Raw genomic sequence first — 13,774 nt, 5'->3', positions numbered from 1 at the left:
TGCACAGGGACCATCTTGCAGATTCACTTCCAGATTCACTGAAAGAACATCAAAACAGGCCAGTGTGTGACATGCCACATGACCAACTCTCTTTCGAATAGAGATGTAATAACAGCTAACATCAATGGCTATTGATTTCGTTCTGAGAGATGACAACCCTGTTGGTGAAGGAGCGAGACACAAACATCATGGCATCAGTGTCAGTCACTACAATAGCCTACAGCATCCTGCATGGATAGAAGACTTCACAGCATAACTTATCAGAAAACATGAGGCCAAGAGTGTTCTGGTTTTCCAGCTACACAAGAGGTTTCCAGAATGGACCTGAAGAAAACACAAAACAATATCAACAGTAGGCTCGGCATTCAGCTACTTAAAGGGCTTTCAATAGTGCCTGCTGCACAGTCACCACCAGACCAACTCTTCCTGGACTGCAGTCCTACAACAGTCTCGAACAGAAATGCTATACACCAGTAACCAAGAGGATTTGCAGAAGCCATGTTGTGATGAAAATCCTTGAAAAATTACTTCCACAAGCACATCGTTTTACTGACCAACCTGCCGCGGAATATCATCGGAAAACAGAACAGAAGAAGTGGGAAAAAAAGTGAAAACACAACGGGCAACTTACCGCGCCTGAAGAGTATGGGGAGAGCGAAGGTCCCTTCTCGGCAGAACCGTTTTCTGCCGCGGGGCCGGGCGGCGGCGGGCAGTTGGGGCTGAAAACCATCAGGTCGCTCTTGCCCGCGCCGTCCGCCACGCACAGGCTCCGGCTCTGGCGCTGCGAGTACGACCAGCTGCCCACCTCGCTGGCGCACACCAGCGTCGCCGGACCGGGCCCCGACAGCACGGCCGCCCGCGGCGCCCAGCGCGACGCCCCGTACAGCACCACCGCCAGCAGGAACAGGCTCGACACCGCGCAGATGGCCACCACCAGCCACACGTTCGTCGCCGCCGCCGCCGCCGCCGCCGCCGCCGCGCCGCCCTCCGCGCCCGCCGCCGGCCGCAGCCCCGCCCCCGCCGACACCGCCCCCGCCGCCGCCAGCGCCGCCTCGGCGCCCTCCACCAGCGACACGCTCAGCGTGGCCGTGGCCGAGCGCGACGGCTCCCCGTGGTCCCGCACCACGATCAGCAGCCGCTGCCGCGGGCCGTCCGCCTCCTCCAGCGCCCGCGCCGTGCTCACCTCGCCGCTGTACAGCCCCACGCGGAACGGGCCCTTGCCCCGCGGCTCCCACAGCTCGTAGCGCAGCCACGCGTTGTAGCCCGAGTCCGCGTCCACCGCGCGGATCTTCGCCACCACCTGCCCCGCCGGCGCCCCCCACGCCGCCCACGCCCACAGCGACCCCGGCGCCGAAGCCGACGCCGACGCCGACGCCTCGCCCGCAGCCCAGGGCCCCGGCCCGCCGCCGGCAGGCGGGAGCAGCGCCGGCGCGTTGTCGTTCTCGTCCACCACGAAGAGCTGCACCGTGGCGTTGCCGCACAGCGGCGGCTCGCCCGCGTCCACCGCCCGCACCTCGAACTGCAGCACCTGCAGCTCCTCGTAGTCCAGGGGCTGCAGCGCCCACAGCCGCCCGCTCTCCGCGTCCACCGACACGTAGCTCGACGCCGGACGCCACCCCGACCCCCCCACCCCGACCGCCGACCCGCGCCGCCCCCTCCGCCACCGAGTAGCTCACGCGCCCGTTGCCGCCTCGTCCGGGTCCCGCGCCCACAGCCGCGCCAGCTCCGCGCCCGCCGCGTTGTTCTCCCGCGCCAGCACCGTGTACACGGCCTGCGCGAACGCCGGCGCGTTGTCGTTCACGTCCGACACCGGCACCCGCAGCCCGCGGCTGGCGCGCAGCGGCGGCGCCCCGCCGTCCTCCGCCCGCACCTCCACCTCGTACTCCGACACCCGCTCCCGGTCCAGCGCCTCCCGCAGCACCAGCGAGTACGAGCCCGCGAACGTCGCCACCAGCCCGAACGGCGACGGCGGCCACACCGCGCACCGCACCCGCCCGTTCGACCCCGAGTCCCGGTCCGACACGCTCAGCAGCGCCACCACCGTCCCCAACGACGCGTCCTCGGCCACCGGCACCGACAGCGACGTCACCCACACCTCGGGCGCGTTGTCGTTCACGTCCAACACCTCCACCACTACCTTGCAGTGCCCTGACAACGGCGGAACGCCCTTGTCTCCCGCTTCGATTTGTAACTTGTATAAGCGAACTTCTTCAAAGTCCAGAGTGCCTGGAGACGGATCTCTCCGGTCTGCGGATCAACGCCAAAGACATCTCTCTTGGCAGCAGGAACTGAACTGACAATGCTGAAGAAGAATTCGTGATTAATTCCCTCGTCCGGGTCTGTGGCACCCACGTGCGCCACCAGTGTTCCCTCTGACGCGTTCTCCGGCACCTGCACTTTATACACCGACTGGTTGAACTGGGGCGCGTTGTCGTTCGCATCCAGCACCGACACCACCAGCTCCACCGTGCCCGTCAGCGACGGTCTGCCCCCGTCACTCGCCGTCAGCACCAGACGGTGCTCGGCCAGCGACTCGCGGTCCAGACCTTTCGTCAGCACCAGGAACAGCGATTCAAGATGTTCTTCACTCCGCTGCAAATCCAGAGCGAAGTGCTCGCTGGGGCTGAGGGTATAGGAGAGCTGCGCGTTGGCTCCGATATCCGCATCCGACGCGCCCTCCAGCGGAAAGCGGGACCCCGGCAGCGACAGCTCCGCGATGCTGAGGTTTTTGGTGGCGGCGGGGAAGAGCGGGGCATTGTCGTTGATGTCGGTGACCTCCACCTCCACGTGGAAGACGCGCAGCGGCCGCTCCAGCAGCACCTCCAGGCGCAGGGCGCAGGGCGCGCTCTTCCCGCACAGCTCCTCCCGGTCCAGCCGCGAGCTCACCACCAGCGCCCCGCTCGCCCCGCTCACCTCCACGCTCGCCCGCCGGCCCTGCGACACCAGCCGCAGCCGCCGCGCCTCCGCCTCGCCCGCCTCCAGGCCCAGGTCCTGCGCCAGCCGCCCCACCACCGTGCCGCCCTTGGCTTCCTCCGGCACCGAGTAGCGCACCTGCCCGCCGCCCAGCGCCCAGGCCGCCTGCAGCACCAGCACCCGCACCACGGCCCGCACGCACACCGACATGGCCGCCGCGCCGCCGCCCGCGCCCCGCACGGCTCCCGCCGCCGCCGCCGCCGCCGCTCTCCTGCCCGCCCCGCGCTCCCCCGCGCGCACAGCCGCCCTTCCCGCCGCCCCGGGGCGGAGCCGCCCTCCCGCCGCTCCCGCGCCGTTCCTGAGCCTGCAGCGACACCGTGTGCTCCGCCGCCTCACTCGCGCCCGCCGCCGCCAGCACGGCAGCGACACCGCCCCCCTCGCGGGACACCCCCGGCACTCGCGGGACACACCGCGGCGACGGCGCCGACACCGAGCCCAGCACGGGCCGAGACAGCAGCGCTAACGAGGGGGCAACAGCCCCGCAGCGCTGCGCTCCAGACGGCGCTCCCCGCACACCGACCGGCTCCCAGCCCTGCACGCACCACGCCGACGGACGCTCCTCCTTGCTTCTTTGCTTGCTTGCTTCCTTTCCCGTCTCTCTTCTCCTTTGCTTCTCCTCCATTCTCTGCCTTGCTTGCTTTCCTGCTTGCTTTCTTGCTTGTCTGCATTCTTCTGGACATCTTTCCTTCTTTCTCTTCTTTCCTTCTTTTCTTCTTTCAATTCTCTTCTTTCCTCCTTCTGTCTTTGCTTCTTTTCATCCTTCCTTTCCTTCTTTTCCTAATTTTCCTTGTTTTCACTTCTTTCATTCATTCTTTTCCATCCTTCTGTGGCTCTTCCTCCCTTGTTTCTCTTCCATTCTCTGTCTTCCCTCCTTCTTGCTTGCTCCTTCCTTGCTTCTTGCTCATCTGCATTCTTCTCGATGTCTTCGTTCCTTCTTTCTTTCTCACAGATTCTTTCTTCATTCGTTCTCTACCTGTCTCCCAGTTCCTTCTTTCATCCTTGCAGTGACGTCTTTCCTTTCTCTTACTTCTTTCAGCCTTTCAGTTTCTTCATTCCTTTTCTCTTCTTTCATTCATCCTGCAGTTTCTTCATGCTTCTTTCTTTTCTTCAGTCCTTCTATCCACCTGCTTCTCTTCCTCTTCTCTTAACTTTTCCTTTTCGTCTTTCTCCTCTTTATTTTCTTTTCCTGCTTTAGCAAAATGCTTTCCAAATGCCTGCACCACTCTTCCAGTCAAACTTGGACATGCTCTGAGGCAAGACCTCTTCCTCACCGCCTTCCATTCAGCTCTGCACAGAATCAATTAGCACTTAGGAGGAACATGTCCCCCTGGGAATTACTCTAGATGAGCCACTGCTGACCAGAGGACCTGGATGCCCGCTGCAAACAGGTTCCATACAGCTGAGGTGAGTCTTTCACTCCCTTTCAGTGCACTGCAACCAGCACTCCCCACACACCGACCGGCTTCCAGCCCTGCACACACCACGTGGACAGAGGCTCCTGCTTGCTTGTTTGCTTCCTTCTTTTATTTCTCATCTCACTCCTCTTTTCTTTCTCCTGCATTCTCTGTCTTGCTTGCTTTCCAGCTTGCTTCTTTCTTGCGTACATTCTTCTGCATGCATTTTTCTTTTGCATGCTTTCTTCTGCATGCATACTTCTTTCCTTCTTTCCTCCTTTTCCTTCTTTCACTTCTTTCATTCTCTCTGAAACTTCTTTCAATTTAGCTCTTAATTCTTTTCTTATGTGTTTTATTTCATTCAATCTTTTTCTGCTTTCATTCTTTCTGTTCCTTACTTCCTTCTCTTTCTTGTACCTTCTTTCATTCTGTCAATTTCATCTTTCATTCTTACAATATCTTCAGTGATTTCTAGGGAAGCTGGACTGTACAGAAAACATCAAGCTATGCAAAAGCTCCCCTGTCATGGGAGAGTTTGTGGTGCTCTCTGGCACGCAGCTATCACACGGGAAGCTGTCACGCAGGAGAGAAGAAAACCAAAGAATCCCATTCCACCTCGCTGTAGCAAAAGATTTGCCAACAGCGTAAACACGGAGAGCACTTCTTCCCCTCCTCCCCACTTCTTGGTCAATGCCACACTCCGGCTTCCACCCAGCATCACTGTTTCCCACACGCAAGGCCCATTTCCTACTCAGTATCATCCTGCTCAGTGCAAAATGCCTGCCCCTTCTCTGTGCCACTCACAAAATCACTGCTACAACACATGAACGATGCTCCACCCCACCGACACAATCCAGCTCCAAACCCACCTCTGAGCATCACCCCTGCAAAGCCTCACCTTCTCCCACAACTGCCAGGATCTCCCCCCCTGCACAAACGGCACTCTCAAGGCTTTGCACTGGCTCAGCAATCTCAGATGGAAACGGAGAAAGCTGGACCGATGGACAACATTTACAGCAGCTTCTGATGGAGCAGCCACTCCTCATGCTCAGGAACACAGGAGTCAAAGGCCATCTGCCAGACTGCTGCAAAGCCAGGCCTGTGGTACAGAAGAGTGACATGAAGGAAAACCAAGTGGGCAGACAACAACAAAACTCTACGTAGAACCTGGGGAGGCCCTGGAACACTGGGCTAGGAATTGAAACAAATAGCCTTCCTTGGAGACAGACAGACCTCGACGGGATGAGGCCCTGACCAGCCTCATCGAAATGCAGTGTTCGTCCTGCTCTCAGCAAGGGAACCACGGATGTCCACATGTCACCTTCAGCACGAGGTACCTTAAGGTCCCCACCATTCACTTCCACTGCAAAAAGGGAGGTCGTCCCAGGAAAACATCAGCTTCCAACAAGTTACCACCAAACACAAGGCAAGATCGCCCTGACCAAGTTCACCCTGGGAACATCCAAAATGGCTCAGTCCTGCTCAGTGCCACTGACATGTTCACCTCCACCAGATACCACACTTGCTCGCCACACCCCAAAGCTGACTCCAGCTTTTGCAGAACCTTCCCATCAATGAAAGCACCACAGAGAAGCATACAAACAGAATCACATAGACACTGTCTCCAACACACCCTCTGCAGTTGACCCTTCCAGTTTTCTGTGCTTCAACAATCTCAGATGCAAACATTACAGGGGGATGAGGAACACGGTTTATAAAGGTGATGGTGTGACAGCCCAAAAGGCAATGGGTGCTCATTTCATTTTGTGAAAGAACACCCCAGATGTTGACAAGCAAAGCACTCTTATGGATAACATCAACTCTATGCATGTATGTGTTACGTCTTATTTCAATGAAGAGTTCTGGGGCTTCTGAAGGGGGTGGCTGTGAATGCCAATGGATCACAGCAAATTGGACACCATATGTTAAACCGTTTCTCTAGCCAGAAAAATAAGGCTACAAGCAGACAAAGACGAGAGCAGAATTGTTTCATGTGCCTCCCTGGAACACATTTCTGAGCAATCAACCAACATCACAAGTGCATATAAATGTCTTCCCAGTAGTTCGGTGGTTTTCTGTCAAGAAAATGAAATAGATTCATGGATGCAGAATGGGTTTAAAATAGATATTCTCATTCGAAGTTATCAGTGATGTCTAGGGAAACTGGACAGAACAGAAATCATCAAGCTTTGCAAAAGCTCCTCAATCATGGGAGAGTGAGCAGTGCTCCCTGCCACACAGCTATCACATGAGAAGCAAGAGGCAGACCTGAAAGCCAATGACATTCTCGTAAGGACAACCTCCGCTCTAAACCAGCACCCACACTCACAGCCAACTGCCCAAGTGTCTGCTCTCTGGCAGCAGCCACAACTCAGCAGACTACATCTCATCTACCGTTACCAACATATTTCCAGTGTGAGAGAAGAAAAATAGCAGAGGAGGGAGTGGGACATTTTTGTTACAGGACAGAAGAAAACCAAAGGATCCCATTCCACTTCATTGGAACACAAGGTCTGGATAACACTGAGAATACAGACAGCACTTCTTCCTGTCCCTCCCAAGAATATGAGCAGAGGAAAGATCTCAGGGAGGTCTTCTCAAGCAGAAACATCATTAGTTGGAAAAGCTCAACGTTCAGGCAGACATGATTAAAGGCACCTATGGCAGATGTTTTCACAAGCAGGAACATCATAACAACAGGGAGTGAGGACATGCAGAACTCAATTACAGAGGGCCCTCAGGAAGCTCATCTTTCTTCACACATGGCCTTGCTGTCAACAGTCACTTGCTTGGATGCCTCCCCAGGTCCCAGGTTCCCACATAAACCATGCTGCTGTGCTTTCAGATTACTTGAACTTCCTCTACATGCAGGAAGGGATACACAGGGAAAACACCAGGTGAAGCCTCCAAACACACAGAGCAAGACAGACATGTGGTGGCATAAATAACATGTAGCCTCTCATGCTCACAAAGGGATCACAGCTGAATTTCTGGATATTCTGAGCCAATGAGCGCAGTGTGTAAGGCCTCTTGTCCTCGTTGTCCTCTCGCATATTCTATCCTGCACCCTGGAAAATAGGAACTCCAGGAACGAAATTCTAAACCAGGAGCTGAGGAGCTCTTGGATATGGGCAAACAGAGATGCGAAAGTTAAAAAAATACATCAAAAGGTGCTTACACACATGAAGTCCATAAAACAAACACCAATGCAATGCAAGAAAAAATACTAGAACAAACACCAAAGCAATATCATGTTCCATTACCAGCTCTCTGTGAGAAGGAGGAAGACTCCAACATCGCTGTGTCATGAGCATCACACACCCCACCAACTGCATCCAGCTGTAATGAGCATGAGCTGGGCACAAGAAAACAATCACACCACATTTACCAGCACTCCAAGGACACAACCGACGCCAGTCACCGCAGAATGCATACGACTGGCACAGTCAGATCCTCTGAAGCCATCCTCAAACAAAACACCTTGGCTCATGCATCAAACCGGCTTCTTTCTTGCCCTGACCTCTGGCTGTGCTCTTCTACCTCTGTACTGCAGAGAACACTACTGGCATACTCATAAAGGGAAAAAGTATAACATGGTTTCAGATGCATCTTTCCTTTTACAAACTACTTTCTGGTGGTAAAGAGAGTGAAAAAGTCAGTATATTTTCAAAGAGCATAAAAAGAGATGGGGGACACAAGCATGGCTTGCAGAGAGCGGAGACATGGTGATCACAAGCAACTGCAACGCTACACAGAATCCATGCAACAGAAGGATAGGGAGGGAGTCAAAATACCTTCCTCTGACATATTCTGACCCGCACAAGACAAGGCCCTCTGCAATCTCATCTAACGCAACTCCAGGCCTCCACACAAGGACAACACATCCCTGCTTCGAGGGAAATCACCCCGCCCACTTCCTGGTCCACTTCTCTGCAATGCCTGAAGTTTTTCCTTCTCATTCAACACGTCCCAGAGGAGAAAGAGGGATTCACAGCTGATGAAAGGCAATTTGCCTCAAACGACATCCACACCATTTCAACACCACATATTGTCTCAAGTTAAGGAAGACCTTCAAATCGTGTCTCTTGGAGCTTGGGAAAGGGTCTTCCACAGCAACACTCTGGGACGGTTCTGCCTCAGGCTTTGCTTTAGACACCCATGATCCACCATTCTGGGACGTGTTCTTAACACAAGTACGCATCTCTTCTTCTTCTGTTATGGCATGCAATGCAGATCCTTTTCAAGTTCATCGCTCACATCAAGAAATGGCCAGGTCCCATTCACTGCCATGGCCACATTCATCTCCACCTGATTACATGATTTCCCTTCCCACCCCAAGGATCACTCCAGCTTTCACAGACCCTTCCCATCAATCACAGCTACAAAAAATGAAAAATATTCCAATGGAACTAAATCCACCATGTCTGGCAGACTCTTTGTAACAACTTCTAAGCAGGGCTCTGTGTGACATGCCACTTCCCTGACAAGGAATACAAATCCACAGTCAGAAAAGCCCAAAGACCCAAGTGTCACCTTCGTCATTTCTTCTTGACAGGACAATCAAAACACACAAAGTTCTCAACAAGAACAGAAACAAAACAGAGCACAATGACAATAGCAGGCTTGTCATTCAGCTACTTAAAGGGCTTTCAACAGTGCCTGATGGACAGTCACCACCACAGACTCTTCCTGGCTTGCAGTCCTTCAACAGTCTCAAGCAGAAATGCTACAAACCAGTGACCAACAGGACTTGCAGAGGCCACGTCGTGACAGCTCTAATGAAATTTGGCATTGATTTCATTCGCTGTGAGAAAAACTCAGATACTGAACAGCTGGTTTCAATAAGATGTCCCAAAGCAAGAGATGAGGAGATCTTCGAGATACAAAGACAAAGATGCAAAAGTCACCATCAGCTGATTACAGACAGTAATACACTGTCTCAGCACAATAATAGGCACAGGCATACATGGCCACAACTAGAACAAGTTGAACAGACACCAACGGTGCTCACCGGCCCTGTGTACCATTTGTAACTGTGTGAGAAGAAATAAGACACCAATATTAAGGAACCATAGGTATCAGACATGACAATGACTTTCCACCATTACGCACGGAGAGAAGATTTCACAGCTGACCCTGTACAGCACGAGAGGTTTCCAGAAGGGCCCTGTCCTGGCAGCAGGAGGGGGGATCCAAGTACACCAGCCCTTGACAGGCCCCACGCTGGGGCACAGACCCAGGCCACAGAGCTGTCAGCACTCACAGCTCGAGCACCTGACGAGCACCAAGCGGCTGCAGGCCCGGGGACGGCGCCCACCTGCCACAACCGCTTCCGAGGGGATGGCTAGGAGCGGGGACGGGGAAGGTAAGGGAGAGGAAGAGGGAAAGACTAAAGAGAGAGGACACGGGCAATGAAGAGGGAGAAGATGAGGGGGAGGAAGAGGGCAAGATTAAGGGTCGAGAGGAGGGCAAGTGGCACTGACCGTGTCCAGGAGAGCGGGCGGCTCCTGCGGCGTCTCCTTCGGCGCGGGGCCGGGCGGCGGCGGGCAGTTGGGGCTGAAAACCATCAGGTCGCTCTTGCCCGCGCCGTCCGCCACGCACAGGCTCCGGCTCTGGCGCTGCGAGTACGACCAGCTGCCCACCTCGCTGGCGCACACCAGCGTCGCCGGACCGGGCCCCGACAGCACGGCCGCCCGCGGCGCCCAGCGCGACGCCCCGTACAGCACCACCGCCAGCAGGAACAGGCTCGACACCGCGCAGATGGCCACCACCAGCCACACGTTCGTCGCCGCCGCCGCCGCCGCCGCCGCCGCCGCGCCGCCCTCCGCGCCCGCCGCCGGCCGCAGCCCCGCCCCCGCCGACACCGCCCCCGCGCCGCCAGCGCCGCCTCGGCGCCCTCCACCAGCGACACGCTCAGCGTGGCCGTGGCCGAGCGCGACGGCTCCCCGTGGTCCCGCACCACGATCAGCAGCCGCTGCCGCGGGCCGTCCGCCTCCTCCAGCGCCCGCGCCGTGCTCACCTCGCCGCTGTACAGCCCCACGCGGAACGGGCCCTTGCCCCGCGGCTCCCACAGCTCGTAGCGCAGCCACGCGTTGTAGCCCGAGTCCGCGTCCACCGCGCGGATCTTCGCCACCACCTGCCCCGCCGGCGCCCCCCACGCCGCCCACGCCCACACAGCGACCCCGGCGCCAAAGCCGACGCCGACGCCTCGCCCGCAGCCCAGGGCCCCGGCCCGCCGCCGGCGGGCGGGAGCAGCGCCGGCGCGTTGTCGTTCTCGTCCACCACGAAGAGCTGCACCGTGGCGTTGCCGCACAGCGGCGGCTCGCCCGCGTCCACCGCCCGCACCTCGAACTGCAGCACCTGCAGCTCCTCGTAGTCCAGGGGCTGCAGCGCCCACAGCCGCCCGCTCTCCGCGTCCACCGACACGTAGCTCGACGCCGGACGCCACCCCGACCCCGACCCCGACCCCGACCCCGACCCGACGCGCCCGCGCCGCCCTCCGCCACCGAGTAGCTCACGCGCCCGTTGCCCGCCTCGTCCGGGTCCCCGCCCACAGCCGCGCCAGCTCCGCGCCCGCCGCGTTGTTCTCCCGCGCCAGCACCGTGTACACGGCCTGCGCGAACGCCGGCGCGTTGTCGTTCACGTCCGACACCGGCACCCGCAGCCCGCGGCTGGCGCGCAGCGGCGGCGCCCCGCCGTCCTCCGCCCGCACCTCCACCTCGTACTCCGACACCCGCTCCCGGTCCAGCGCCTCCCGCAGCACCAGCGAGTACGAGCCCGCGAACGTCGCCACCAGCCCGAACGGCGACGGCGGCCACACCGCGCACCGCACCCGCCCGTTCGACCCCGAGTCCCGGTCCGACACGCTCAGCAGCGCCACCACCGTCCCCAACGACGCGTCCTCGGCCACCGGCACCGACAGCGACGTCACCCACACCTCGGGCGCGTTGTCGTTCACGTCCAACACCTCCAGCTCCACGCTGCAGTGCCCTGATAACGGGGGCGTCCCTTGTCTCTCGCCTCAATGCGAAAGTCAAATACACTGACTTCTTCAAAGTCCAGAGGACCGACGAGTCGGATCTCGCCCGTCTGCGCATTAACGGAAATGAGATCTCTTCCACTCAGGGGAATAAAGTTGCTTGCGCTGTAGGTCACTTCACTGTTACTTCCCTCGTCCGGGTCTGTGGCACACACCCGCGCCAACAGTGTCCCCTCCTCTGCGCTCTCCAGTACCTGCACTTTATACACCGACTGGTTGAACTGGGGCGCGTTGTCGTTCGCATCCAGCACCGACACCACCAGCTCCACCGTGCCCGTTAGCGACGGCCTGCCCCCGTCACTCGCCGTCAGCAACAGACGGTGCTCGGCCAGAGACTCGCGGTCCAGAGATTTCTTTAATACAAGATAAGGAATGATATTCCGTTCATTCTCTTTTTGTAATTCCAGAGCGAAGTGCTCGCTGGGGCTGAGGGTATAGGAGAGCTGCGCGTTGGCTCCGATATCCGCATCCGACGCGCCCTCCAGCGGAAAGCGGGACCCCGGCAGCGACATCCGGATGCTGAGGTTTTTGGTGGCGGCGGGGAAGAGCGGGGCATTGTCGTTGATGTCGGTGACCTCCACCTCCACGTGGAAGACGCGCAGCGGCCGCTCCAGCAGCACCTCCAGGCGCAGGGCGCAGGGCGCGCTCTTCCCGCACAGCTCCTCCCGGTCCAGCCGCGAGCTCACCACCAGCGCCCCGCTCGCCCCGCTCACCTCCACGCTCGCCCGCCGGCCCTGCGACACCAGCCGCAGCCGCCGCGCCTCCGCCTCGCCCGCCTCCAGGCCCAGGTCCTGCGCCAGCCGCCCCACCACCGTGCCGCCCTTGGCTTCCTCCGGCACCGAGTAGCGCACCTGCCCGCCGCCCAGCGCCCAGGCCGCCTGCAGCACCAGCACCCGCACCACGGCCCGCACGCACACCGACATGGCCGCCGCCGCCGCCGCCCGCGCCCCGCACGGCTCCCGCCGCCGCCGCCGCCGCCGCTCTCCTGCCCGCCCCGCGCCGTCCCCCCGCGCGCACAGCCGCCCTTCCCGCCGCCCCGGGGCGGAGCCGCCCTCCCGCCGCTCCCGCGCCGTTCCTGAGCCTGCAGCGACACCGTGTGCTCCGCCGCCTCACTCGCGCCCGCCGCCGCCAGCACGGCAGCGACACCGCCCCCGCCTCGCGGGACACCCCCGGCACTCGCGGGACACACCGCGGCGACGGCGCCGACACCGAGCCCAGCACGGGCCGAGACAGCAGCGCTAACGAGGGGGCAACAGCCCCAGCGCTGCGCTCCAGACGACGCTCCCCGCACACCGACCGGCTCCCAGCCCTGCACGCACCACGCCGACACACGCTCCTCCTTCTCACTTGCTTCCTTTCCCGTCTCTCTTCTCCCTTCCTTCTCCTCCATTCTCTGTCTTGCTTGCTTTCCTGCTTGCTTCTTACTTGCCTACATTCTTCTGGACGTCTATTTTCATTCTTTCTCTTCTTCACTTCTTTCCTCCTTCCATCTTTTCTTCTCTGCTTCCTTCCCGTCCATTTCCTAAATTTCCTTCTTTCCTAAATTTCCTATATTTTCAAATATTCCTAATTTTCCTAATTTCCTTTTACTAATTTTCTTTTCACTTCTTTCATTCCTTTCTTTCCCTCCTTCCCTGGCGCTTTTCTCCTTTGTTTCTTCTTCCATTCTTTTTCTGCTTGGTTCTTGCTTGGTTCTTGCTTGCTTCTTCCTTGCTTCTTGCTTGCTTGCATTCTTCTCGATGTCTTCCTTCTTTCTTTCTCTTCTTTCTTTCTTTTATTTTTCTTTCTTTCTTTTTCTTTCTTTTCTTTTCTTTTCTTTCTCTCTTTAGATTTTTTCTTCATTTGTTCTCTACCTCTCTTCCTGTTTCTTGTTTCATCCTTTCAGTGCCTTCTTTCCTTTATTTCTTTCATCCTTTCAGTTCCTTCTTTCCTTTTTTCTTACTTCTTTCATTCATCGTAGTTTCTTCATGTTTCCTTTCTTTCATTCACTCCTTCTATCCATCTGCTTCTCTTCCTCTCCTCTTCTTTCCTTTTTCTTCTCTTCCTTCATTTTTTTTCCTCCTTTATCAAAATGCTTTCCAAATGCCTGCACCACTCTTCCAATCTAGCTCAGAAATGCTCTGAAGCAAGACGTCTTCTTCCTCTTCGTCACCGCCTTCCATTCTGCTTTGTACAGCATCCCTTAGCACTCAGGAGGACCATGTCCCCCCGGAAATTTCTCTGATGAGCCACTGCACACCAGAGGACGTGGATGCCAACTGCAAACAGTCTCCAAGACCTCCATACAGCTCAGGTGAGTCTTTCACTTACTTTTACAAACTGCAACCTTTCATGACTGTCCTGCTGCCTGCTCACACTGAGATGGAAA

At 57.5% G+C, this 13,774-nt stretch overlaps 1 protein-coding gene and 1 pseudogene across 1 annotated transcript; both read right to left on the bottom strand.

Moving 5' to 3' along the window:
* Positions 1-200: 200 nt before the first annotated feature.
* Positions 201-3,123, bottom strand: LOC118254398 (protocadherin alpha-2-like). The gene is given in 5 exon segments (XM_050717005.1): positions 201-227; positions 632-1,639; positions 1,641-1,690; positions 1,693-2,232; positions 2,235-3,123. Coding segments are annotated over 5 exon segments (2,514 nt in total).
* A 6,694-nt stretch (positions 3,124-9,817) lies between these two features.
* Positions 9,818-12,329, bottom strand: LOC118254399 (protocadherin alpha-2-like; annotated as a pseudogene).
* Between the last annotated feature and the right edge of the window lie 1,445 nt (positions 12,330-13,774).

Source organism: Cygnus atratus, unplaced genomic scaffold (assembly GCF_013377495.2).
Source record: "Cygnus atratus isolate AKBS03 ecotype Queensland, Australia unplaced genomic scaffold, CAtr_DNAZoo_HiC_assembly HiC_scaffold_81, whole genome shotgun sequence".
In the NCBI taxonomy this organism is placed as follows: domain Eukaryota; kingdom Metazoa; phylum Chordata; class Aves; order Anseriformes; family Anatidae; genus Cygnus; species Cygnus atratus.
Note: the sequence above shows the minus strand (reverse complement) of the source record. Positions and strands in the feature narration are given on the sequence as shown.